Source organism: Elgaria multicarinata, chromosome 11, assembly GCF_023053635.1.
Source record: "Elgaria multicarinata webbii isolate HBS135686 ecotype San Diego chromosome 11, rElgMul1.1.pri, whole genome shotgun sequence".
Lineage (NCBI taxonomy): Eukaryota > Metazoa > Chordata > Lepidosauria > Squamata > Anguidae > Elgaria > Elgaria multicarinata.
The window spans coordinates 30898774-30925590 of record NC_086181.1 but is presented as its reverse complement, the minus strand read 5'-3'; the positions used below and the strand labels follow the sequence as shown (position 1 = coordinate 30925590).

At 47.8% G+C, this 26817-nt stretch overlaps 1 protein-coding gene across 1 annotated transcript in view; it reads left to right on the top strand.

Annotated features, from left to right (window-relative positions):
• LMTK3 (lemur tyrosine kinase 3) overlaps window positions 1-26817 on the top strand; it is a 33574-nt gene that overhangs the window by 5678 nt on the left and 1079 nt on the right. Inside the window, exons 4-14 of the mRNA XM_063136519.1 lie at window positions 1146-1222; window positions 2754-2872; window positions 3900-3984; window positions 5033-5181; window positions 6138-6222; window positions 8140-8261; window positions 10666-10815; window positions 14061-16519; window positions 18840-19210; window positions 20738-20849; window positions 24285-24545. Coding sequence (XP_062992589.1) covers window positions 1146-1222; window positions 2754-2872; window positions 3900-3984; window positions 5033-5181; window positions 6138-6222; window positions 8140-8261; window positions 10666-10815; window positions 14061-16519; window positions 18840-19210; window positions 20738-20849; window positions 24285-24545 — 3990 coding nt within the window. The remainder of the gene's footprint in view (window positions 1-1145; window positions 1223-2753; window positions 2873-3899; window positions 3985-5032; window positions 5182-6137; window positions 6223-8139; window positions 8262-10665; window positions 10816-14060; window positions 16520-18839; window positions 19211-20737; window positions 20850-24284; window positions 24546-26817) is intronic.

Genomic DNA, 26817 nt, shown 5'->3' with positions numbered 1-26817 from the left:
AAGGGTAAGTATGCAAATCCCCCTGGCACACGATCAGCATGCGTGGGGTGGGTGGGGTGGAAATAAGCCACAGTGGCTTATTTTCCCTTAAGTTATCGTGCAAACCCAGTTATTGACTGTGTTCCCACATAATGAGAAGCCACCATGGGTGAATTTCCCTGGGGGGGTTGTTGTTGTGGCGACAGCTACCATTTTGAATATTTGAGCCAGGGCAAGGGTTTGTCATAGCTTGCTGCTACATGTGAATCTGGTGAGGGTGAGTTGTTGGGGTGGTTCACAAGCTACCTGCAACCCTAAAACAGCCCATGACTTCTGGATGGCTCATTAACTACTTAAATATCTACCCTTGCAGGTACTGTGTGCCTGTGCTATAGCTTAAAAATTCAAAATGGCAGCTGCCATTGGGATGACACACCTCCCAGGAAATTCACCCACAGTGGCTTTTCATTATGTATGAACCTGACCTCTGTCTTCCTCTTCTGGTCCCTGTTTTTTATTCTCTGCACTTCCCTTCTGATATGGGACCTGCTGTTTCTCCTCCACGCTGTTTCATGTCTCGTGAGGCTGACATCGTCCGCTGTCCAGCTATAGTCTTTATATTCCTGTTGATGAAAATTACACTCATGGTCCATTGGATAATGAAGCAATCCTGCCCCCACCCCCCTCTACATCTACCCCAACTTTGTTTCAGACTACACAGTTCCATTCTTGGAGAACCCAGAAGTCCTATGTCCAATTCACTCTTGCTTTAGGTCAGACCATCCCCTTCTACTCTCATTTCAGGAGGCATATTCACACAACCATTTCTAAATGGTTGTGTGAATATGCACAACCAAAGAACCATGAAATTCTGGTTTCAAGAGCATGCTGAGAATACTTCCCTGGATACTCAAAAAACAAACAAACTACAGTTCCCAGAGTCCCCTTGGAACTGCTGTTGAGTGAACATGCTGTAAGAATCTTGCCTTCCAGGGATTTCTTTAAACACTCTATCTTATCTCACAACAAGCTTTTGCCTGGTAGCTTTGAGGCACAGGGGAGGATCGAGGTGGGAGCTTAATGCTTATGGCACACGCCCCTTAATGCTTTGGGGCATGTGTGTCATGTCCTTGACTTCCCTGATAGAGCACTGTGTCCTCTTTCAGATCTGGTGAAACACCTAGGACTCAGCAGACAGCACCTCAGTTATCTGCAGGAGATTGGAAATGGCTGGTTTGGGAAGGTGAGTGAGACCTTCTTCTGATCCTGTTGTGGGAGTGACTCAAGGATGGGATTCGGCTAATGGAATCCAAGGTTCTTTCCAACAGGAGAGTTAGTTTTACCTCATAAGTGGTGTGAGCATAGCACAAGAAATCGGGAGAGCCATCATGGTACGTTGATTTTTAATTCTTATTTATCAAAGGTAGTTTTAGGCTGTCCTTCAGTAAAAGACTACTGAAGCAGTTGGCAACAACAGAGGAATAAAAACACATAAAAACTAACTAAAACAATAATCAAATAGGGGGAAAAAATAGCAAAAAGCAGCAGTTAAAAACAAACCACAGTGACCAGTGGAATGAATAAAAGAAAACCTAGAGCAAGTTTGCAGACTCCACTCTCCCCTCCCCCCATGGCAAATAAAAAGGTATTTAGCTGGCACCAAAGTGACGTCACAACTGTCGCCTGACAAGCTTCCTGGCCTGAGAAGGCCCTGTCTCCAGTCAACAATTGCCTAACTTCAGCTCGTGTTGGAAGTGTGTGTATGTGCGCACAGAGAGGGGCTCCATAGATGACTACAAGGTTTGGACAAGCTCATGTGATAGAACACGGGTTCAAAAAGCCCCCCCCCCCAAGCCTGGTCTTGCAGCCCCCAACATCGGCCGCTGTCGGAAATTGGCAGGGCTTCACTCTAGGAACAGGCTCTGTGGTTCCTGCCATGGAAGCCTCGTTCCTAGAGTGTCCCTGGAGCATCCTAGGAAGCCATATTTCAAGATTCCTTCCTAGGATGCTCTGGAGATTCTTGGGTAGAAGGAAAAGGCAAGGGAGAAAGAGAGTTTATTAAACCTCAGTGAGTCAGGAATGAACTGGAGCCAAGAAGTCAGTCTTTCAGATCGCTCCTGAAGATGGAAAAGACAGTCATTCAGGCACTGCAAAACCATACAAAGCCACCTACTTAGGGTGACCATATGAAAAGGAGGACAGGGCTCCTGTATCTTTAACTGTAATGTAGAAAAGGGAATTTCAGCAGGTGTCAATTGAAGAGGGTGGAATTCTCTCTTCATCAACACAGTTAAAGCTGCAGAAGCCCTGCCCTCTTTTGTATCTGGCCACTCTAATATAGCTAGTGTAGCTTTAACTGTTGTGATAAAGAGGGCATTTCACCCACTTCAATTGACACCTGCTGCAATCCCCTTTTCTACATTACTATTAAAGATACAGGAGCCCTGTCCTTTTCATATGGTCAGCCTACGCCTACTACTATGGTTATAGTTCAGTATTGTCGACACTGACTTGCAGCAGAGCTACCTACTTGGAGATACCACGGAGATACCACGGAACCTGGGTCCTTCTCCACACAGAGTGCTCTACCACTCTGAGCTGCGGCCCTTCCCTTAAACAAACAAGCTGTTTAGGGCTTTATAGGCCATGATGAGGCCTTTGAATTGTGCCTGGAAATGAACTAGTAGCCCGCTTTCAGAACTGGCGAGATCTGCTCCATGTAGTCACCTGGCCTCAGGTTTTCATGGTGGTCGCCTTCTTTTCCTGTTTCACAGGTAATTCTGGGCGAAATATTTTCGGATTTCACCCCTGCCCAGGTGGTAGTGAAGGAATTACGGGTGAGCGCAGGGCCGCTGGAGCAGAGGAAATTCTTGTCAGAGGCCCAGCCCTATCGGTAAGGAGAGCTGGAGAAACTGAAATGGGCCAAAATAATCCATGGGGCAGGGGACCCTTATATAAACAGCTGCCCCTGTCTCAAGGGTGGCTACAGTAGTGCCAAATGAGGGATCCCAAATCATAGATTGCTCTAATGTTCTATAGCATAACTTTGGAAAGTACTTTTTAAATTATTTCACCGTGTATATCAGTCGGTGCTTCCAGACGAGGCTTTTATTCTGTAATCGCCCTGCCTCATTCACAACACTTTGTGAATGTGGGTCGTGGGGAGGTGTCCAAAAGGCATTGTCTTCCATTTGTAATACTTTCATTTGTAGCCCACCATATTTTCCTGCCACTCCTTCCATCTTCTTTCCCCCCCCCCTTTCTTTCCACAAAAAAATCTATTGAGGAGGAAAGGGCAGAAGAGCTGCACAATGGCTTTTGATCAGTAGCGTGAGGAGCCCTCTGTCTGGAAGCACCAAAAATCTGTTGGATGCTGAGATTTTGTCTGTTTATTTGGCAGAAAGTCAGATTTCTTGCTTGGTCATACCTACGGGGGTGGTAGTCATACAGTACCTACGGGGGTGGGTCGGAGGGAACAGAAAAGAAACAACCAGGCAAGCTAGCGCCACACTTTTGTTTGAGTGACCAGCTATTTTAGAAGTCTCATTTTACTTCTTTGCGTTCTATTTTGTCCTTCCTTCTCCCATGTGTTGTCGTATTTGTTGAGCCAGGATCTTCTTCTTTTTTTTTAAGAGCAGGGAGTAGGGAAGCAGGGCCATTACTCCCTTCTTTTGCATGTTGATAGGAAAACTCTCCTCTATTGCATGTTGATAGGATTTGAGGAGATTGACATTGGTAAAGAGGCTTATGGGAGTCCTGGATGGCACAAAGGCTAAACTGAGGTTGAGGGACACGTTGATCATTCAAAAACGGAGGCCCTACCTGAAACAGGTGCCCCGTCTTTGTGATAAATTGAGTCAACCCTTCCTTTTTCTTCCCCTTGCTCTGCCTCTCTCCATCCACCCCTTGCCCTCAAGAAGCCTCCAGCATCCAAACATCTTGCAATGCCTCGGCCTGTGCACGGAGACCATCCCCTTCTTGCTTATCATGGAATTTTGCCAGCTGGTGAGTAAATGGAAGCCAAAATAAGTTTGGGCGGGAAAACCTGTCTCACTCAGATTGTCAGATTTTGCATTTGTGTGTGGAAGAGAAATTCCCTATTGAACGTCTTGCTTCCTCAGTTGCATTTCCTAAAATGAGGACAGATTTGCATGTAATAATGTATAGGTTCATATACAGATTTAGCAATAATGACTATAATTTGAATAGAAATACAATACACCTCACCCTCATAGGGCAGGTGACCAGGTGGTCTGTGTGGCTGCTCACTCTGTTGTCCAGATGTTGCTTCCCCCATTCTCTTTTCTTATGGTTCTTTACCTTTATGCCGGACTTGAATTGGGTATCCCTTCAAACAGAGGATACCTTCAAACAGAGGACTGCCCTCTCTAAAGCTGGACACACAACCACTCTGTCCTACCCCAGATGGTTGTCTGGGTGCGGATATTCCTTCAAATCTACATTTCGAATGTATAATGTGGCAATTGTTCAACCCTTCCTCCAAAAGATCTAATGTCATGTTTATATGTAGAAATCCCTTGCCTCAAAATCTGGATATTGAGCCTAGTTGCAACTATCCCTGAATCCCGAAGACAGATTTTGGAATTTGTTTGGGGAAAACTCTCATTTCCAAATCCAGATTTCAGGTCTATGTGTGGAAATCTTGCCCTCAGATCCCAATTCTGAATATGTGTGTGCGAAATAAAAATGTTGATTTTGAGATTGAAAATTTTGATTACATGTTACCCGACACAACAATAAGAATTTTAGGTTCCTTTTCTGTTTTGTGTCTGTGTAAGAGAGATTCGGAGTGACGCCAATTCTTCTGAACGGGCTTTGTGATGACATATAACAAAATTCAGTTACGTGGCATTTTCATGAAGCCCATTCAGAGTAAAGCCCATTCAGCATGGACTGAGTTCGAATAGGAAATGAATGCTCTTCTTCCTCTTCCTCCTTTATGCAGACATTTTAATCTGCCAAATTCTGGATAAATTTCTTGAAGCTACAGAAAACCTTGCATAGCTTTGCTAATTTCAGTGTGTCCCTTCAGGGAGACCTGAAACGTTACCTTCGAGCTCAACGCAAATCGGATGGGATGACCCCTGACCTGCTGACCCGTGACCTTAGCACGCTACAGCGCATGGCCTATGAGATCACACTGGGAGTACTGCACTTGCATAAAAACAACTACATCCATAGGTAGGAACCAGGGCTGGGGGCCATCAGAATTCTTGTATTCTTCAGGAAGGTAATATGTAAGCGCTGTGGGGGGGAGGTTTAGATCCAGAACTCTAGAGGTCTCCGTGATGAAACTGGATTCTGATGGCTTAAAAGAGGAGTGTGGAACTGTGGTGGCGGTGGGGCAGATTGTCCCCAATGCGTGGCCGCTCCCTCGATGTCACCCCTTTTCCTGTCTCCGTGCTAGAAGGAGGCACAGTCCTGCACACCTGAGAGCAGCTAACTTGGAGAAAGGGTGGGATAAAAAGAAATCTAAAAATATATTACAAAAAGAAACCTGTTACCCACTCCTCTTTGGTATGTTCAGTGAGGGCTCATCTACACCAAGCAGGATATTCCACCATGAAAGTGGTGTATCAAAGGCAGGAGCCACACTACTGCTTTACAGTGGTACTGAGCCCATGACACATCTACACCAAGCAGGATATAACACTATGAAAGTGGAATGAAAACAGTGTATGGTACACGTCAGTGGGCCCCAACAGTTGTCAGTGCACTTCAATACCGCTGTAAAGCAGTAGTGTGGCTCCTGCCTTTGATATGCCGCTTTCATACCACTTTCATAGTGGAATATCCTGCTTGGTGTAAATGAGCCCTGAGATGTTTGTAGTGTGGTGCAGTGGCTACAGTGTTGGACGAGGAGTCAGGAGATCCAGGTTCTAGTCCCCATTCGGCCATGGAAGCTTGCTGGGTGACTTTGGGCTAGTCACAGACTCTCAGCCCAACCTACCTCACAGGAGAGGAGGAGGATTATGTACACCGCCTTGGGTTCATTGGAGGAAAAAAGGCGGGAAATAAATGAAATAAATAAATAATAATAAATTAACAATAAGGAAATCTGGAGAAGAGAGGGACTGTTCACTCCCCCACTTGAAGTCTTCAAGTGTTGCTAACTGGCATTGTTATCCCTTCCACAGCGATCTGGCACTTCGGAACTGCTTGCTGACCTCTGACCTCACAGTGAGGGTCGGAGACTACGGGCTGTCGCACAACAACTACAAGGTATGAGACAAGGCGAGCCGTACCACAAGGCCAGGGCTGACATTAACAGTCTGCATGGTTGGGCACGTGCTGAGGGCCCACACTCCATTAGGGGCTGACTGACAATGTTTCCTGTTTCTGCAATTGTCCCTCATGGGGCACACGTGAGGGAAGTTTCCTGCGTGTAAAGGAGCGCCATTGCGGGAGGACGTGTGCCTCATGAGGGAGGTTCCGAATGTGTATTGGGAGGAGTGGGTGGGACTGGGCAAATAGGTATAGGGCACGGATTAATTTTTTTTAATAACTCCTCCGAGATGCGCACGAGCGCAGGCACACAGAAACACAGTGGGGGGAGGATAGGAACTCTGTTGGAGATGCGCTCCTGCGCATTGATACGTTTGTGTTAAAAAAAAATACACACAGTCGGCACCAAAACACACAGATAACCAATCAAAACCTGCCAGAAATGGTGGACGCCCATTCTCACACATGTCCAAAATTGCTGGACACGCCTCAATATTATTCTGGAATAAACGGCTGGTGTAGACAAGGCCTAGATCTCCAATCTCCCGAGTCCCAGTCCATCACGTTAACCACTACACCACCCTTGTACAAGTGGATGGTGGTCCTACAAATGCAAACCTCTTTTCCCCCCATGGCTTTCTTTCCTGCATCCTTCCCTTCATGCCACTGATGTGTGTTAAGTTTTCTGTCTTACGAATTAAATTATTTTCGATTAGCACTTTCACACCTGCTAATTTGACTGTTAGGGTATTAGAGTTAAGAAATGTTAAACAAACAAAAAAAACAGGAAGAGAAATGGAAAGCAAACAGAAGGATTGAGAAAAAAGGGAAGGGAAACGGGGAATTTAATAAGAAAGGAAGATGATAAAATATAGAACAAGGCCTGGTGTCGATAATGCAGAGGAGTGGGTGGTGCAAGGAGGAGGAAGATGTCCTCCGCTAGTCAGATCTATTCTGAGATCAAACATTCTATTCAATATCCGTATTTTTCTGTTCTTTTAAATGCAACTGTTATGAGCACTTTAAGACTCAGCAGCTGGAGAAGAATAACGAAGAGCTTAGGCAGTCACTGGTGTGAGAATAGGGGCATCATAATTACACAAAAGCATCCACATGGTCACGTATGCCTGTGGCATTACACCTCACAAGTCAGTTCCCTAATGCATGTCTAGCCTTTGTAAGTCTGGTGTGTTGAGAATGTTGACCTGACTGGGTGGAGTTAGAATGTCTTGGGAGGAGGAGGAGGATATATAAGGGAACGACTGAGGAGATTGTGAGCTCTCTCTGTGTTAGCTCTGTATGTTAGCACTTGGTGTGTAGAGTACTTGGGTTCTGGAGAATTTGAGGTTCAGTGTAGAGACTGGTGTCTTTTGAGGGTGGTGTGCAGATAGTCAGTTGGTGTATATTAATCAATACTGATAATAAAGAAAGTTCAAGAGCGAATGTGTGAGAGAAAGGAAAGCGTATATGAGAAGAGTGAAAGGACTGGATGAGAGGTTTTAAAAAGGGTTTTTTGAACTGTTTTATTATGAAACAAAGCTTGTGAACTTTTAAAATAAAATTTTAATCAGTTTGTTTTAACTACCACAAAAATCCCACGTGTCTTTTGGCAATTATCATCTGCAGTTATTTACATTTAAAACCCACTCTGACAATAATTCACCTCAGTACGTATAATTCACAGCGTTTTAATTTACTACTGAAATCCTTCCAATTTGACTCCTTTCTCCACATAGTTTGGAGAAAGGTGGTGGTTGTCCCTCGCCTCAGGCTCCTCAAGTGGTGTGGCTTAGCTTGAGCAGGGAGTGTCCGCGGCCAGGCCTGTTGTTCAGAGCCTGTGTCGTGGCAATGTCCACCGACATTTCACAAAACGCCCATTCTGCTCCAGCGCCATTTCTCATTTCTGTTTCGTAGGAAGACTATTACATCACTCCAGACCGGCTCTGGATCCCTTTGCGTTGGGTTGCTCCAGAGCTCTTGGATGAGATGCACGGGAACCTCATGGTTGTGGATCAAACCAAGGAGAGTAATGTCTGGTGAGTAATATCTGTGTTTGGGGTAATTCAGAACGTTTCTACACAAGGCTTTTAGATCACATTTATGTTTGGCCACTCAAGGAAGTTTCTAGGTCCTTTACATGATGTCGTCAGCCTCCAGAGTGCCTTCCACACTTTTGAGCTTTATCCTGCTTTTAAAAAGATCAGAGATAAACTGAAATAAAAGTTCATGTGGCATATTGGCAGTGTGTAAATGCCGGCATTGCGCTGTAATACAGCCAGTAGATGGCGCCGTTTTATTGACCCTATAGAGAAAGGAAGTTTTCAAGCCTAAACGAGCCTATTGTAAGCCCACCAAGAAACTGGAAGAAGAAAGCCCCAGTAAGGGTCCGGGATTTCAGACTCATCTGATGTAAACTGCCCAGAGAGCTTCGGCTATGGGGTGGAATATAAATTTAATAAATAAAATAAATTTAATAAATAAATGAACCTTTCGGTTTGCATTCTTAGTCACACCCCAACACAGATGTACCTTCCAACTGGGAAAGATATGAAAAAAACGTGGTTTTAAAATTCTCAAGGAAATGCTCCTAACTTGGATTCCCATGCAAAGATTAAAAATTATTTCTCTCTAGTTATTTTTATTTCCCTCCACAGCATTCCTAGTTATGGATGTTTCGTTTAGGCGGCAATCCTATGCATGACTAATCAGGAAAAATGCATGTTGGGGCATGCTAAACATAAATAGGATTGTGCCTGTACATAGTTTTAATTGTTTTAATTGGTTTTGCTGTTTTAAAATTCTATACTGGTTTTAGCTTATTAATGGTTTAATTTGTTTTTAGCTGTGTATATTTATTGTTTTATATTCTTTGTATGATTTTATCTGTATGTCACCCTGAGATCCTTCTGATATAGGGCAGGATACAAATGTTTTAATAAATAAAATAAAAAAATTAATAAATTTTATGGGGTGGGGAGACCCAGGGTGTACAATTTTGAACCTGTTGAGTTTTTGGAGGGTCTTCTTGGTGGTGGCACTCTGACTTCGTTGTGGCCTTCTGTTTCCCCACAATGGTTTGCCTGGTGCCATCTTTGTGGTCTTTTTGGCAATATGTGAGGACCTTTTCATTTACCCAGGCTTTTTAAACAGTGTGTGTTTTTGACAATCTGGGGGTCTTAATTTCTGATTCATGGTTTTATTGTTCTATGCGTTATTGTCATTATTATTATTATTACTACTGAAAAGAACAATTTTTATGCAGCATTTTACTGTTTTGCTATATTTTAATATTGTAAGTTATTGTTTTAAATTTCAGTAACCCACCCAGAGAACATATATTATTGGGCACCCAAATAAATAAATAAAGTTTCATGAAGTCTCTCAAAATAATTTAGGGGTAGCCCTAAAGAACCTCTCAAAATCAGCATTTGGAATTCTGAAATCTCAGACTCAAATGTCAAAAACATTGAATTTGTTCGTTAATTTCAGCTCAGCACTGGGTAAAAGGTTCCATCTCATACTACTGCTGCAGACTTTATGGGTACTGTTACTAAAGTTTTCAGCAGTAGCATGCGATCTGAACATTTTGCCCAGTATGCAGTCAACATTTTTGAAATTTTTGAGTTCATTTAAGTGTGGGTGTACTGGTGGTGAGACAGACTGCAGTTGCTTAGTGGTGAAAGAAATGCAACCTGCATATTCTCAGAGGCATTATTTATTTATTTATTTATTATTTATTTATTTATTTATTACATTTCTATACCGCCCAATAGCCGGAGCTCTCTGGGCGGTTCACAAAAATTAAAACCATTCATAATATAGAACAACAGTATAAAACCATAATATAAAATTATAAAACCATAAAATTATAAAACCATAATATAAAACCATAATAAAAATTTTTATAATATAAAATTTTTTTTAGCATTGAAAACAGATTCCTGGGCTGCCATGTGCCACGGCCCTGGACAGAGCACCTTTTTCTCTATCGTTTGGGCTGAGGTTTTGTTTTATGTAAAGAAGGGGCTGCAAGACCACACCCAGTACCTGTAAGACAGGTCCAGGCCCAGACATTTTGCTGCCTGAGGCAAAGAACAAGATGGCACCCCCACCCATCCCATGTACAATGGACTGGCACTTGAATCTTTCTTCAAGGCTGGCGATAGTACAGCAACTTCCCCCGCACCTAAAAGCAGCAGGCTGGCTTAGGGGGTACAGGGCAGGCCACTTGGCACATAGCCCTCTCCTCAACACCTTGCTGCTGCCTCCCTGCATCTGCCGCCTGAAGCAGCTGTGTCATTCTGCCTCATGGTAGGGCCGGCCCTGATGCAAGATGTGTCGCCCCCCTACTCCTTACGTCATGAGCTAGAGCGCATGGATCTGAGCTGGAGACTTACTTTTCTCTCTGTCTTGACTCTTTCTTCTTTGCCTCCTTGCCAGGTCTATGGGGGTGACCATTTGGGAGCTTTTTGAATTTGGGTCCCAGCCTTACCGGCACCTCTCTGACGAGGAGGTGCTGACATTCGTCATCAAGGAGCAGCAGATGAAACTGGCCAAGCCACGCCTTAAGCTTCCTTACTCTGACTACTGGTGAGTCCTTCCTCCAGACGCGGAGGTCATTTCAGACTTTGAACTTCATGGTCTTATGGGGACCCCTCTTGTGACGGCCCTGTGTCTGACCCCTGTTGTGAAGCACACAGCTAACATTTCTCTCCCCCACCTGCTCCGACCGCCATTCCATGCTTTAAAACTGCATCTACTATTCCTGGCCTAGAACAACAACAAAATATTCCTGGTCTAGGACACCGACACCGGCAAAACCTGTTTGTCGGCCCTGATTTTTTTAAAAATGCAAACCTCTGAGCATGTGCAATGTTGCATTTTAAACTCACAAATCATAGAGTGTCATCAGATGGGGGAGTGAAATCACGGTTCCTTACCGTTGCTTCTCTGATCCCGCTCCTGTCCCACAGTACTTCCTCTTTCTTCCTGGAGAAGAAAGAGGAAGTAAACAAAGACCACATGACCCATTCAGGGGGCGTTTTTAGCGCGCCACTTTTCCTGCACACAGCAGGAAATGGTGGCGTATTCTGTTTCCTAAAAAGAAAAAGTTGGATTTAAAAGGGTCCATTTTGTGACGGACGTCGTCGTCTAAAAACTGTGTGAAAAACTGTGAGGGGGCAGTAGTGAGCGTGCAATAAAACACTCGTCTGATGAACCCCATAGTGCCATCATGACTAGAGGCTTAAAATGGGAGTTTGCTTTTGTACCTGCCGCTTTCTGGGTGTTTATTTGTGGGGGCCTTGGGCTGCGGGGCCCTGGTCTGTAACCCCAGGACCCAACTCTCGCTACACTGCTGCTAGTGGGCTCCAACAAATCCCTCTTGTCCAGGGCCTCATCTACACCAAGCAGGATATTGCACTACGAAAGCGGCATATAAAAGGCAGGAGTTACAGCAAGCAGGATATGGCACTATGAAAGTGGTATATGGTCTGTGTCAATGGACCCCAACAGTTGTTAGTGCACTTCAATACCGCCCTAAAGCAGTCGTGTGGCTCCTGCCTTTTATATACCACTTTCATACCGCTTTCATAGTGGAATATCCTGCTTGGTGTAGATGAGGCCCAGGACCGCAACCAAAGAGGAAGAGACCCACCTGCCGGGCTGTTTTCCTCTGGATCTCCCCTCATCCTTTATCAACAACTGTTGTGGTCTCCAGGGTAGCCTTTGGCTCTGGGATGTTGCCCTGGGCATTAAGGTTGTTCTACTTAGCCATCTCGTTTCTCCTAATGTTCTTCCATTCTTCCCTCTCTGTGTTCCTCCGACTGTTCCTCCGACTGTCTGCCCATTTCTCTCCCTACCCTGTCATTCTGGCAGGACTTCCTCTGGCTGTGGTGTGTCTTTTCGCCTTTTCTTTGCCTGTTCTTCCTAGATCACTTCAACTTACACCAGTGGTTTGTGAATTAATTCCCCAACCCAACCCACCTTGAGCTTTGTAGTTTCAGACTACCCTTCTGCAAATTAATTTGCGCCCTCTGCTTCCAGCTTTGTATTTTCAGACCATCTTTCCAGCAGCTGTTCCATGTGGTGGTGGTGTTTTTTAATTGGTTGTGGATTTCCTTTTGGGTGTTTTTAATATCCTTCTAAGGGTGCAGCTGCCCCACAAATTCTAGGTGGTTTAAAGTTTGGGTGCATGGGGTGTGTGTATTTTCCTGATTCCTTTCTTGCTGTTTCACTAGTACTCAGAAAGAATGAATTGCTTGAAGCCATGCGCTCCCCGTCATCCCACTCAAGTGCAGGAGCTCATCTAGCTCTTTATACAAAAGGGGCCCACGGCAGCAAAACTATTTTCTCTCTCCGCACTGATGACCCATCCAAAATGTTTCCTTTCCTTTGTAATTTTATTTTGAACCTTGTGTGCCTTCCCTTTCCACTGCTGCAATGCTTCTCTTCACGGGACGTTTTAAAAAAGAAAGATGCCAATTCCGTCTCCACGTCCGACATTTCTGTGGAAAGTTCTGTAGTCCTCTGGTTACTCTTTCCATTGCTGCCTGAAGGAAGCTCAGGGTTAGAGCACCTGCAGAGAAGGTTCCAGGTTCAATCCCTGCACGGAGTCTCCAAGTAGGACTAGGAAATCTCCTGCCTGAAAGCCTGGAGAGCTGCTGCCAGTCAGTGTTGACAATACTGGGCTAGAAGTGTCCGACTGAGTGGCTGAGTTCATACAACACATTAACCCACCCAGTGTAGGTTGTTACTGAAACATGAGTTATCGTGTTGTCTGAACGCAGTGTTTCTTTTCGCAGGGGACGTTATTGTGTTGTCTGAATGCATTGCATTTTCCACAGGGTTGCTCCTTAACCATGTGCTGTGGTTTGTTAACCACCCTAAACAACCCCACAACAAGCCATGGCTTCTCAAGATGGCTTGTTCGAGAAAAATCAACCACACTGCATGGTTAACAAGCCACCTAGCGGAAAATGCACTGCGTTCAAACGACCCAATAACCTACCCTGTAGAAAACGGCTGCATTCAGCTGAAGTGGAAAATGTGTGTTGTGTTCTGACAAACTTGGCCAGTGTGTGAACCTGGCTAGAACTATAAAGCAGCTTGCGGTGTTTCTGAAAATCTTTTTATTTCAATTTTTTTTTAAATTAAAAACAAAACAAAACCCAAATGCCAAATTACTCATCACAATTGCCAGCATGAATGTCCAGGAATAATATAGAGTTCATGCTTGTTCTGACTGCTAAAACTGCTCAATCACAAACAGCTAATATTGACCGCGATCGATACAGAGATCAAGGCACATTGTTCATTTTAATGCTCTTGATGAAGCAGCTTCCTATGTTGCTATATCACAACAATTCTCCTACCTCTCTAAACCATTTGCATGTCAGGTTGCTCTTTCCACCTCCATTCCTTTTACTCTTCTGGTGATTCAACCACCCCTGCTTTATTCTGAGTTTTGCCTTCCTTTTACCTCCATCTCGCTCTTCTGGCTTCCAACCAGCTTTCTGTCTGTTCTGCTTAACCTTTCTTCTCCTTCTTGTTCATCCACTGGGTCCTGTCCTTATAGTTCTCAAGCTCCCACTATTTTGCCTCTCTTTTTCTATCTCTTCCTGTTCCTTTTAGTGATCACCGGTTATGGTCGTTTCCAACTGCTCTTCTTCCTTTCGCAACTCTTTTCTGATTTTTTACTTTTTGGGAATGTTCCCATTCTTCACCCCCCAACTGTTCTTTCAGGCTATTTCTCCCCAACTGGTCCCCCCCTCCTACTTCTGCCTGTTTTTTTCCGACTGTTCCTCTATCCTTCCTCCTTCCTTGCCCTGCTGCAGGTATGAGGTGATGCAGTCCTGTTGGCTCCCGGCTTCCCACCGCCCGACCATGGAAGAGCTGCATCTGCAGGTGAGCTACCTGTTGAATGAGCGCTCCAACGCTCAGGCGGAGGAGAGCTTCGAATGGCGCTGGAGCGCCTTAAAGCCCAAGCGCTCCTCCTCCGCCTCCTCCCCGCCTCCGGCCTCCTCTTCCTCAGCCCGCCACCGCCGCTCGTCAGAAGAGATCTCGGCCTACCCACTCCTGGACGGCTTCCACGGTGGCGACATGGACGACATTCTGACGGTGACGGAAAGCAGCGGGGGGCTGAACTTTGAATACATGTGGGAGAAGGCCCGCCTGGGACGATGGAAGGGCCCTGCTTCGGCCCCGCCCGAGTACCCCTCTAGCAATGGGGGGCTGGCTGTACCGGGCGGCAACCCTTTCTACGAACAGGCTGTGCAGCGCGGGCACAGCCTGGAGACCCCCAGTGTCGTGCCGGTGATCAGTGCCCGCAGCCCTTCAGTCAGCAGCGAGTATTACATCCGCCTGGAAGACCACGGCAGTGGGGATGGGCCCGTCTGCGCCCCCAGCCCTGGCTCACCACCCCAGCCTCTCTTCCCTTCCGATTGGGACTGCCCTGGTGCCTCCTATCGGCCGCAGGAACAGCCCAGCACCAACCCCTTCTTGGCGGGCAGCAGTGGCGGTGACAGTAACCCCTTCCACGTGGACGGTGAGATCCAAGAGACGTCACTGACTGAGACGCCAACCGCAGGGGGGGAAGCTTTCCTTGCTGAGTCCCTGCTCACGGTGTACCGTGAACTGGAGGACCAGCAACGTAGCTGGGACGCAGAGATGATGGAAGAACGAGGGGCTGGGGAGACGCTGGCAGGGGACCCTTCGGAGTTCCAGGGCTCGCCCTCCTGGGAGCAGGAGCCTTCGCTGATGGAGGACCAGAGCTCCGGCAGCAGCACCGACGGGGGCGGCAGCAGCATTGGCGGCGGCCGCCGCAACCTCCTGCCCTGCCCGCTCTGCACCCGGGTCCGCTGCACGTGTGCCCTTCCTCGGGGGGACGTGGTGAGCAGCTGGAGCAACCACGGTCCCCCCCTGCGGCGCCCTCACCACGACAGCTATGGCACCGAGGATGACTCCTCGCTGAAGGTGGAGCGGGGCTCTCTCTCTGACTGCCCCATGCTGCCCCCGAGGGACTGTGAGGGAGACGGCGGGGAGCGGGGCGAATTCTACGACCCGCTCATGGGCGCCGCGGTGAAGACCTACGAGCTTCAAGACTACCCAAAGCAGAGAGGCGGGGGAAGCGCCCGTCCACCCGGATCCCCCTTCCCAGCGATGTCGTCTGGCTGCTGCCATGTGATTGTTCCCATAGAGATCCCGCCACTGTCCACGCTGGCTGAGAGCAACGACGAGGAGACGATTGCCATTCTGCCAGAAGTCATCGATGGCTTCTCCGCCGGCCCTGCCACCCTCAGCCTCTCCCCAGCGGCCCCCGACCGGCAAAGGGGAACCCTCGATTCGGTAGATTCCCTGGACATTCCTTCCAACACCAGTTCCTCGGATGTCTGCAGCCCCGCATCCCACTACTCCTCTCCAGGGCAAAAATTTGGTGACAGTGGCTACGAAACAGAGAGCACCTTCTCGCCTGAGTTCATCTTCAAAGAGGAGCCGCCGCCGCCACCGTCCGGAGAAGAGGCAGAACTCGAGGCCGAAGAGGATTCCGGCAAGCTCCCGACAACGCCCATCTCTCAGTCCACTAGTGACCTGACCTTGTCGGTGAGTGAAGAAGGGGCGGAGCTAGAGGAAGAGGTGGGGAGGAGTTTGGGGCCAGCCACGCCGCATCGTGACTCCGCCTACTTTTCGGACGGGGAGGCGGAACCTGCGGAGGCACCAGCTATTGCTGTTGCTGGAAACAGGGAGGAAAAACCCATGGAGAAGCCCACTATGGATGGAGGCTTTGTAGTCCAGGTGTGCAAGGAACAGCTGCTGGTCACACTGCAAGAGAACGTCACGCGCAAGCTGCTGTGTGGCCAGCGGATGCCAACACTGGGGCTGACTCCGGTTGCCCCCTTGAAGGACCAGGCTGTCCTCAGGCTGTGGACCATGGAGCCAGAGGAAAGGCAAGAGATGGAGGAGGAGGCGGAGGAGGCCACGCATAGCCACAACGGGGATGCGGTGGACTCCCAGTGGCCCAAAGGCGTGGAAGATAAAGTGGAGGAGGAGGAGGAGGAGGAAGAGGAGGAGGAACATGAAGAGGGATGCGCAGAACCTGAAGAGATGTGGCCAGAGGGCGAGGAAGAAAAAGGGAAAGACAGGGAGATGCCTGACTGGGTGGAGACCCAAAGTGTAGCAGTGCCCATTGTGGTAGAACTTCAAGGTGCCCAGGAAGACAGTTATGTAGCAGCTGAGCAGGCCAAAAAGGAGCAGGAGCCCGGTGTCCCAATGAACCAAGCTGGTGAAGATATCAAAGGTAAGGGGACCATCTGTGGCTGGGTTGGGAGTACGAAGGAGGGAAGATGAGTATAAAACAACCGTGGACGGGGCCGGCCCTACCGTTAGTCAGAGTGAGGCGTTTGCCTCAGGCGGCAGAAACTGAGGGGCGTTGGAGGGCAGAGCTATGTGTGTCGCGCCACCTGCCCTGGGCCCTCTAAGCTAGTCTTCTGCCTTCATGCAGGGGAGGATTCTCTCCTGACCACAGTGCAGAAATAAGGTTCAACCGTCAGTCCAGTTGTACGTGGAATGTGAGGCCTCCATCTTGTCTTTCGCCTCTGGCAGCAGAACGTGTGTGGGGTGGTGGGGGTGGTGCAGGGGGCATCAATCTGGGAGGAGGTACTATCTGGGAGACGGCGGCGTAACCACCGTGCGCTCTGGGAAAGGGGGATGGATGGAGAGAGGAGAGAAACAAGCAGAATACCGGAGATGATTTCCTTGCCTCCATCCTCCACCTTTGTGTACCATTGATTAAAAGGGAGCTCCAGCTCACGACGGCGTCTGTGTGTGATTTTGGATTTTCCCTTTAGGGTTCCTTAATGTGCAAAAAATAGTTCGTATCCTAATGCCGTTGCATGAAACTGTGGTGTGGCTTCATGTATATGGTAGAGACAGAAAAAGTTGCAGAGAAGGGGCAACTCAAATAACCGATGGGTTGGACATCTTCCTAGGAGAAAAAGTTCAAGCATTGGGTTTTGTTTTTGCTGGCTAGGGAATGCTGGGAATTGTAGGCCTTCTTTCTGTCTAAACATGCATAAGATTGTACCCTAGAAGGATGACCTGATAGAGCTGCATTCCCCAACCTGGTGCCCTCCGGATGTTTGGGGTTGCAACACCCATCATTACAAGCCATGCAATCCAACAACCTCGAGGGCACCAGGTTGGGGAAGTTAATGGAAACTAACCCCCCCCCCTCCGCCCTCAGTTATAATAACTACTAGCCCTTGCAAAGGGATATCACAGAGTAAATTCCTTAGGCAGTAGGTTCAGGAGATGCCAAACATGTACTTTTTCACGTTACGTTTTACAACGTTATGGGTTTTGCTGCCACCATCTTTTGATGGCCGTTGGCTCAGATGGCTTTAAAAAGGAGCTAAATAAATGAATGGACGATAAGCAGGAAAATCCCTGACTTTTTTTCTCCGCAGCTTTGCTGGAAAGCCCCCAGGGTAGGTGTGCGTTGTCTGCTGCTGCGTTGCATTATCAATGCAGCGCCACTGCGCACCCAGCCTGGGGCTTTCTGTGTGTTTAGACAGTCCTCTAGGTACTTGACTAGAAGGTTTGAACCAGAAGCGGGTCTCACACTTGCTTTTTTACTACAGACCGCTTGAAAATTGCGGGGGGTCTCAGCAGACCGCTCCATAAACATATTTTTCCTTCTACAAATCAAAGCTCATGTATACTTCCCGTTTTAGTAACCATAGCCTTGCCTTTAACTGGTAAGTGTGTGTGTGTGTGTGTGTGTGTGTGTGTGTGTGTAGGGTATTCGTATTTTGCACCAGCACCATATTATGAAACTCATAAGACTCAGGACTAGAGATGTGAAGGTCTGGAAAATTCGGAAAACAGCTGCTTTTCCCCGTTTTCTCCCAAAGCCTTTTTTGTTTTTTTCCCGAAAAATTGAAAGAAATTGAAGGGAAAATGGATTATGGAATGTTTTATTTTAGCATGATGAATCAAATGTTTAAGACAAGGTGTTCATATATTTACTTCTCCAAATGATTTCTAAAAAAGAGGACAAGTAAGTGTTAATATTGCATTTTTCAAGTTTTCCATAAATTTCTGTCCTCGTCCTCCCCCACAAAAAACCGAGAAAAACCCCCATGGTTTTTTTCATGGCTTCAAAATTTCCCAGACATTTTACATCTCTGCCTACAACAGGATCTTGTTAGCATGTTAGATTATCTGGCCCTGGTCAATACAGTCTCTGTTATCAGGGGAGGGGGAATCAACTGCAGAGTCAAAGACAGATATTCTTGACGGTTCTGAAACTTTTCCACGGACCACTTGCATGGAGCTCGTGGGCCACAGACCACATCCTGTGACTCTCTGCTCTAAGGTCAAATTTGTAACCCAACTAGAGTCAACTGTAAGGCCAGCTTTGTAATCCAAGAGGAAAGACAGAGAGAGAAATTTTGGGGCCGGAATACTAGGGACACGTTCTTAATGAAATAACTCTCTTTCTGTCTCTTTCACCCCAATCCGTCATGCCTCGCCTCCCTATCATTTTCCTTCCTTGACCTCTCTGAACCTTGGCTCCTGCCACCCCTTCACCTTCGATGCCTGACGCTTGCCTCCAGCCAAGTTGTCCCGCTTGTCTCTGTCGCTGCCCCCTCTGGCCTTGCAGACGTTCCCTCCGCTTGGCGGGGGAAGGAAAGGGCCGTTTTGGGAAGGAGCAGCTCTGGGGGAGGGCCCAGCGCTGGGAGGGAGAGAGGCGGCCACGGCGGCCGAGGATGAGGATGAAGAGGACGCCGAAGAGGAAGAGGAAGGAGGCTTGGCTGGAGGCGCAGGGAGGGCTGTCCCCATTGTGGTGAGCGAAAGCGATGATGCTCGCAACTTGCGTGGCCTCCTCAAGTCGCCGCGCTCGGCTGAGGAGGCGGCTGCTGAGCTTGACCGCAAGCGAAAGATGGTCTCCTTCTTTGATGATGTCACCGTCTACCTCTTTGATCAGGTGAGCGGTGAGGAGGACCAGGGTTGTGGGTATGTAAGTGGAGTGAGAGGGACTTCAGGTCCTTGTTTCTAAGGCCGTTTCTACAACAGCCCGAAAATCCGGGCTGGTCATCCTACTGCCCCTGTTTTGGGAGAAGGTGTTTCAGGTAATCAATCAGAATCAGATTCAGAACTAGAAGACGCAGCGCCAGACACCAGCCAGCCTGTACCAGTGGGGGAGGAAGCTCTCACGGGCTGGGAGTCAGCCCTCTCCAGAGCTTATCTCCTGAAGGCCAAATCCTACACACTCAGTGGGAAGTGAGCTTTCTTCCGGAGGAGAGTGTCCTGACAAGCTAGCTGATGCTAGGGTCTGCAGGAAGCTCAAACGCACGGAGCAGAAGGAAGGCGTGAGAAAGTCGGTCCGACTAGGATTGCGCCAGAACCTGCCTCCGCACCAGGCTCTGAAGTTTGGGAAGTGGTTTCATATTCTTTTTGAGTGGATAATTATCTTGCTTAGTTTGCATAGTTTTGCCTTGACGTTTCCAAGAGATTAGACTCTCTTCAGGTAGAAGAGATGTTCGTTGCTTAATAAAAGCTTTGTAGATTACTTAGCAGGCCTCATCATTTGCCTCCCATCGAAAGCGGGAGCTTTCTGAGAAACACGACAGCCGAGTCCCTGTGCATCCAAATGATGCACGGGGATTACCAGGAGGAAGGAGGGACAAGAATGGATTTTCCCAGGGATAAATAATCCCTGGGAAAATCCGATTCTTCCTGCTGCCTCGGGATTGTCCCAAGACCGCAGGACGTGTGGCCGCCCATCCCTGCTTCTTTCCTCCTCCCCGCAAGTAGTGGGGATCAGTAGAGGGAAGGAACCGGGCCAGGAGGAATTGGGGGTGGGGGGAACGAGGTCAGGGATTTTTTTTAACTTATGTTTTAGTTGGAGTACACGTGCGCGCATCTCCTTTAATTTTTTTTTTTAAAAAAAATGGCAGGCGCGACACCCTCCTTCATCCCAGGATGTCACGCCTGCATGTGGACTAAGGGGAGGAACTCTCAATCAGAGTATCGTGAGATCCTCCCCACTCCCTCCCTCTACACTGGTATGGTGTAGAAAGCCTTTGCCAGCTGCCTGCTCTGTCCAACTCCTTCAGCCATCCTGACTCTGGTCTCTCTCCTGTATCTTACAAGCTGCCTTCCCACTTAGCCTGCCACACTTCAGCTTCCTTACCTGCCCACACAGCACACACTTCCTCCTGCACCTGATTTAATCCTAGCCATACTGACTTTTCACTTCCCCTCCAGAAACGGCTTACTGACATTCTGTGGGTAACAGTTTCCCCCCTGAGTAGTTGGAGAGTTTGTGAATATTCTATAATAGCTAGCAGCAGCTCAAAGAATAGAGAACAGTCTCGCACCCTGGTAGGCAACACTTATTTTAATGGTGTGTAATAGCCAAGTAAGAATGTTGGGGTCGGAACAAAAGTGGGAGGAGCCAGTAGTGAAGGGACGGGGCTCTGCCACCATCTTTTGCCTTTTCTGTATGTAGGAGACACCAACCAATGAGCTGAGTTCCCAGGGAGCCCCCGACGGTGATGCCCCCTCTCCGGGCTCAACAGCAGAACCGGGACTTGATGCCTTCCCACCAGCTGATGGCTTCAGTGAGTATTGGGGCAAAGGGAAGGGAGCAAGTGAGAAGCAGTCCTCATCCCAGCCTGTCTGGGAATGCCAAATGGGGAATGGGCCAGTCTAGCTGTGGTGCCAGAAGGGAAGCACCCTGACCCACCATCAATTTTTTTAGGTGAAAATGTTAAATGAGTTGGAGCAAAGTGTCGGGCCTCAGCAAGGGTCAGGTTATGGCACCACAAGTTTTCTCTTCTTCTCCTCCTCCCCCCCTCCCCCTCCTCTTCCTCCCCTTCCTCCTCCCCCTCCTCTCCCTCCTCCCCCTTCTTCTTCCTCTTCCTCCTCCTCTTCCCAAAGAAGCAACCTTGAGATAGATTGGCTGAAGGCAGGCTGGGATCCTTTCATTATTTTATGTATTTTTGCAGTGATTAGCAGATTTATTTATTTTATTAAAATGACAGTGATGATTAACGGGAATGAAAGAGAAGGGTTATAAACTAAAAGTGCCCCAAAGATTTTGAAAAACCAGTCCTCTGTGAAATGATAGAAAATCCAGCATGTGTTCAGTGAGATCTAGGTAAGTAACGCCAAGATAGGCAAGGATAGTTATTATGCGGGTGTCAGGTGCTGGGCGCCTGAGCTTGGAGGCTATGGATAAGGCACTTGCTCCCTGCGCTCCAGGGAGGAAGAGAGGGCCATAGGCCATTGCAGGGGGAGCTTGCCTCTTCAGCCCACGTTCCTCCTGGCCTGGGAAGTCAAGTGATGCCTGAGGTTCAGTCAAGCGCTAGCTGGACAGCAGAGGTTGGGAGGCATAGAGGGAGGACAGGACAGCGTCGCCCAGTAACAGGTTTGCCCAGAGGGAAGTCAGCAACTCGACCCATCTTCTTGCCCCCACCCCCACCCCATCATTTGACTTTCCCTGGACAGCCAGGAGGATTATGGGTGGCCGTTGTAACTGCCTGGCTAGGGTGGCCTGCAGTCCCTTCCTCTGACCAGAAGCTCTAGTGGTGCAGTGGGCCCAGTCCAGGAGCTATATTAGAGTGACCAGATTTAAAAGGGGGCAGGGCACCTGCAGCTTTAACTGTTGTGATGAAGAGGGAATTTCACCAGGTTCCCCATATATACAAATGACACCTGCTGAAATTTCCTTTTCAATACAACTGTTAAAGATATAGGAGTCCTGTCCTCCTTTTCATATGGTCACCCTACATCTGCCTGCCTAAAGAAAGTGGGGGCCAGCAGGACATCTTTTGGGAGGGAGTTCCACAGTCTGGTTGTAGCTACCATGAGGCTCCACTCGGGAGGAAGTGGTCCTTCAGGTAACCCAGCATAGAAACTTTCTAGGTAATAACTACACTTTGAATTGTGCCTCGATACAAATTGGAAGTCAGTGCAAATGAAAAATGGTGTAAAGAAGTGAATACAAGAGAGACAGTGTGGTGTAGTTGCTGGCGTGTTGAACTGAGAGTGTCAAACTGATACTTGTTGGCCACTGGCAACTCACCTTGAGGAGACATCCTCCAACCAACAAGGCTCAGAAGCTAGGGTGACCATATGAAAAGGAGGACAGGGCTCCTGTATCTTTAACAGTTGTATTGAAAAGGGAATTTCAGCAGGAGTAATTTGTATATATGGGGGACCTGGTGAAATTTCCTCTTCATCACCACAGTTAAAGCTGCAGGTGCCCTGCCCTCTTTTAAATCTGGTCACTCTAGTATAGCTCCTGCAGCTTTAACTGTGGTGATGAAGAGGGAATTTCACCAGGTTCCCCATATATACAAAAGACACCTGCTGAAATTCCCTTTTCAATACAACTATTAAAGATACAGGAGCCCTGTCCTCCTTTCCATAGGGTCACCCTATCAGAAGCACACTGCCCAACCTCATGGGCTTGCACTGCACCCCCATTTATGTCAGAGGGGTTTGCATGAGAAAACCCTCTTGTGGTTTGTGCCATTGTGTTAATCAGGGGTGGGAAGAAGGGAGCTGTTTGGATTTTCCATCTCCAGCCCCAAGATCTCTTCCGATTGGGAGGGAGTGGGGAGTGGGAAATGAAGTTGAACTGGGAGACCGCATGAAGATTCTTTTTGTGGGGTGTTTCACCCGTGCAAATGAGCACATGGGTGCATCAGTAAAACCAAGCATATGCACTATTTGCATCAACTTTGCATTTTCTTTTGTTGTTGTTGCAGGATTGTTAATATTGGTGTGTGTGTGTGTGTGTGGGTGTATGGAGATGCCAGTTGAATGGAAGGAACTGAATGCTGTAGAAAACTGATCTTGTTCTTATTTCAGAATTCTCCTAGTTAAATTAGAATTGGGGAGGGGCAGAGCGCCAGGCAGAGGAAACTAGAAAAGGATGAGGGAGATCTGTTCAGCCCTGGTTCTGAGGTAGATATTGCACAGAAATCCTGCACATTAGTAAAACTACCCCTCAGAAGAGTCTTGATGCGGGCTCCCACCTCTAACTTCATCTGCTTGTTTTGCAATAATGGCTTGGGTGAAGGCTTGGGCATATTTGGTGAGTGTGTGTGCGTGTGTGTGTGTGTGTGTGTGTGAGAGAGAGAGAGAGAGATTTCTTATATTTTATCTTGTGCTTTCTCCAAAGACCTTGAGGCAGCCTATCAGAGGTAGGCAATTGCAAGAGGTCCAGGGGCCATTTCTGTCCTCCCTGGGCCCCTCCCGCAGGCATTGATTGTTTAAAAAAATCCAAATAACAATCAAAATGGTGCCCGTAGGGCTACAGAGCACCAAAAGGGACATCATTCCGTTATATGCACAGGGCAGGCCGCATGCAGCTTTCAGGTTGCACGTTGCCGACCCTTAATATATAGTTTTCTTCCATGATCCACCCCCCAGTAATTTTAGACTATGGACTTAATGGTCTCATGTATGATTTCAGTTGTGAAGTGCACAACTAACATTTCTCTTTATCCCCCAACCACCCTTCCCTGCTTTACAACTGCTTCTACATTCCAGATATGTTAGAGCAATAAACAAATCAAAGACGTTTTGCCTGCTACAATACAACCAAGGCCCACCCCCAATGCTTTGAGTATGCGTAGTGCCACATGTTCAGCTCATTTAAATCGTAGCACCATCATGACTACAGGAAAGACGAGGGAGTGTGCTCCTGCTGCCCTGATATCGTTATCATGTGTCGCTCTCTGGATGGCCCCTTTTATCCTCATAATAACCCTGTAGTGTAGGCCAGGCGGAGAGATAGCGATCCAGTGGACTTCATGGCGCAGTGGGGATTTGAACTCAGTCACTTTACTTGATATGCTAGCCCAGCCTTCCCCAACCTTCCAGATGCGTTGGACACCATCTCCCAGCAGCCCCAGCCAGCATGGCCCATGGGAGTTGTAGTCCAAAACATCTGGAGGACACCAGGCTGGGGAAGTCTGCTTGAAGCATCCCCCTCTCAACCTGGTCCTCCTTCGTCCCCCTCCTGTTCTTCCTTCCCCGTTCAGGTGGCAGCTTTGAGTGGGATGACGATTTCCCCCTGATGGCTCAGAACCCGTCCTACGTCTCCATGGTATCCGACCCCAACGCAGCCAAGCCCCACCTAGCCATGTCTTCCCCAATGCCCATGGCCCCTGCCTTGCTGCCAGCGGCCAAGAAGGCAGAGTCTGGCCTTGTGGACGCCTTGAGGTTCTCCCGCTTCACCGTCTCCCCTGCTCTGGAGCCTCATCTTTCTCCATCCTGTGACACCGAACTGGGACCCACAGCCGGTAAGCGGGCCTGGATGTGCATGGGGCTTGTCCGGGGAGCGGGGCTACCATAGCCTCCCCGAACCCGGGGCCCTCCAGATGTGTTGGACTACAATGCCCACAATCCCCAGCCAGCCTGGGAGTTGTAGTCCAATACATCCAGAGGGTTCCAGGTTAGAGGAGGCTGGGCTACTAGACTAGGTTAATTCTGTGTGGGGTAGTAAGGAAGGAGCATTGCATGTGGGGCTGAGGTTGCCTGTGGTTTTGGTTCAGTGACACAACGCCATGGCTGGAGGGTGGAGGGAGATGAACTACCCTTAATCCTGAAGCTATTGAACTCTGGTTCTCTGAAATAAAAGGCAAGCACTCACTTGAGAGCTTCTCTTTATTAAACAAAAACCCTTCAACCTTACCAGGGCTTTCTGCTTTCAGTTTCTTTGTGGAATTATGGTGGACTTCTTTACATGGTGGACACGTGGTTTGAATCAAGGAAAGTCCTTCCTCAACAAGTTCTATATGTTTCTGAGTGGTTCAGTTTACAGTTACTAGATGGCGGTGTCATTATAGTGCTACACCAGCATTTCACACAGCTGATAGATCGGAATAACATCTTTTTCTGCGTTATCTCTGTTCTTTTTGAAAGTGGGATAAAGGGGGGAAAGCATGTGAGACATCCCTGAAGCTGACAAAGTTGTGTAAAGGACCCACTAACTTCCTTGAGTCACCAATCACAAGGGTGCAATAAATTGCTCGTGTAGAAAAGCCCTGAGTCAAACAGAAGGGGCCTCAATCACAGTTGAGCAATGGCACCCTTAAGCAATTGAAGGTACATGCCTGAATTTGACTTCATAGAATCATAGAATAGCAGAGTTGGAAGGGGCCTACAAGGCCATTGAGTCCAACCCCCTGTTCAATGCAGGAATCCACCCTAAAGCATCCCTGACATATGGTTGTCCAGCTGCCTCTTGAAGGCCTCTAGTGTGGGAGAGCCCACAACCTCCCTAGGTAACTGGTTCCATTGTCGTACTGCTCTAACAGTCAGGAAGTTTTTCCTGATGTCCAGCTGGAATCTGGCTTCCTTTAACTTGAGCCCGTTATTCCGTGTCCTGCACTCTGGGAGGATCGAGAAGAGACACAGATCCTTTCTGTGTTGACGTTATTTTTGGATACTTAGCCGTGCCATCAGGACCTGAGTGAGATCTACAATTAAAGCTGGGAGCAAGTCTGCCAACCTCGGACTAATAGCTTTGCATATTTTGTGTCCTACACTCAATAAATGGGCTACAGCCACGGAGCAGCCAATAGGTGAGGAAACACTGGATTTGCCAGGAACTAAGTGGCGCAGGAGCGCATTGAGCGCGCAAACCAGTGCAGCCGCCTGTTGTCAGCATGGCCTTGTCCCTGCTGGTTGCATTGAAGGGAGTATCAAAAGATGTAATTTTGAAACCGTAGCACTAGATTCATTTTGATTCAGTCACAATAAAAATCTCCATGGGATCGATATTGGGCACTTATTCTTATGCATTCTGTTTGGATCATTAGAATAAAACAGCCTTCCTCAATCTGGTGTTTTTGGCTCCAGCTCCCCTTAACCTCAGCGAGCCTGGGCCCTTGAGAGGATGGGAGTTGTAGTCCAAAATACCTGGAGGGCACCAGGTTGGAATAAAGCCTTCTCTAAAATCTCCCAGGAATTTTATTTTCCCAAGCAGGGCTTTTGTACACCCCACACCAGTTCCCTCTTCATCACAACAGTGAAAGCTGCAGGAGCTATACTAAAGTGACCACATTTAAAAGAGGGAAGGGCTCTCGTTATCCTTTACAAAAAGCCATGAAATTCAATGAACAAAACACCTACGGTTTATAAAACAACGTTAAAGACGTACACTTTTCCACCAAGCACCAAAAAGCGGGGAAATTGGGAGTTAAGGTCTCGCCAGCCTTAACGCCACATCCTCCCTAAGGAGGCAGAAAGTACCAGTGAAATTCTCATTCTGCCAAAGCAGATAAACCATGAGGACAGGATGGAGAATAGGATATGCAGAGGTGACTGTGGGGTTGTGGAAAACTGATGACGAACAACTTAGGGACACCTACTTCTTTTTTTGTTTAGAGCAGCCCTTCCCCAACCTGGGGTGTGTGTGAGAGAGGTGTGACTCCAATGTCAGCTTCCATTTGCAATACTTCCATGTATTCTCACTGCTTCTTCGGACTTCTTTCTTGCCACAGAAAATCCATTAAGGAGGGAAGCGCTTATTAAATGCATATGTGTGCAGTTTATTATTATTATTTTTTA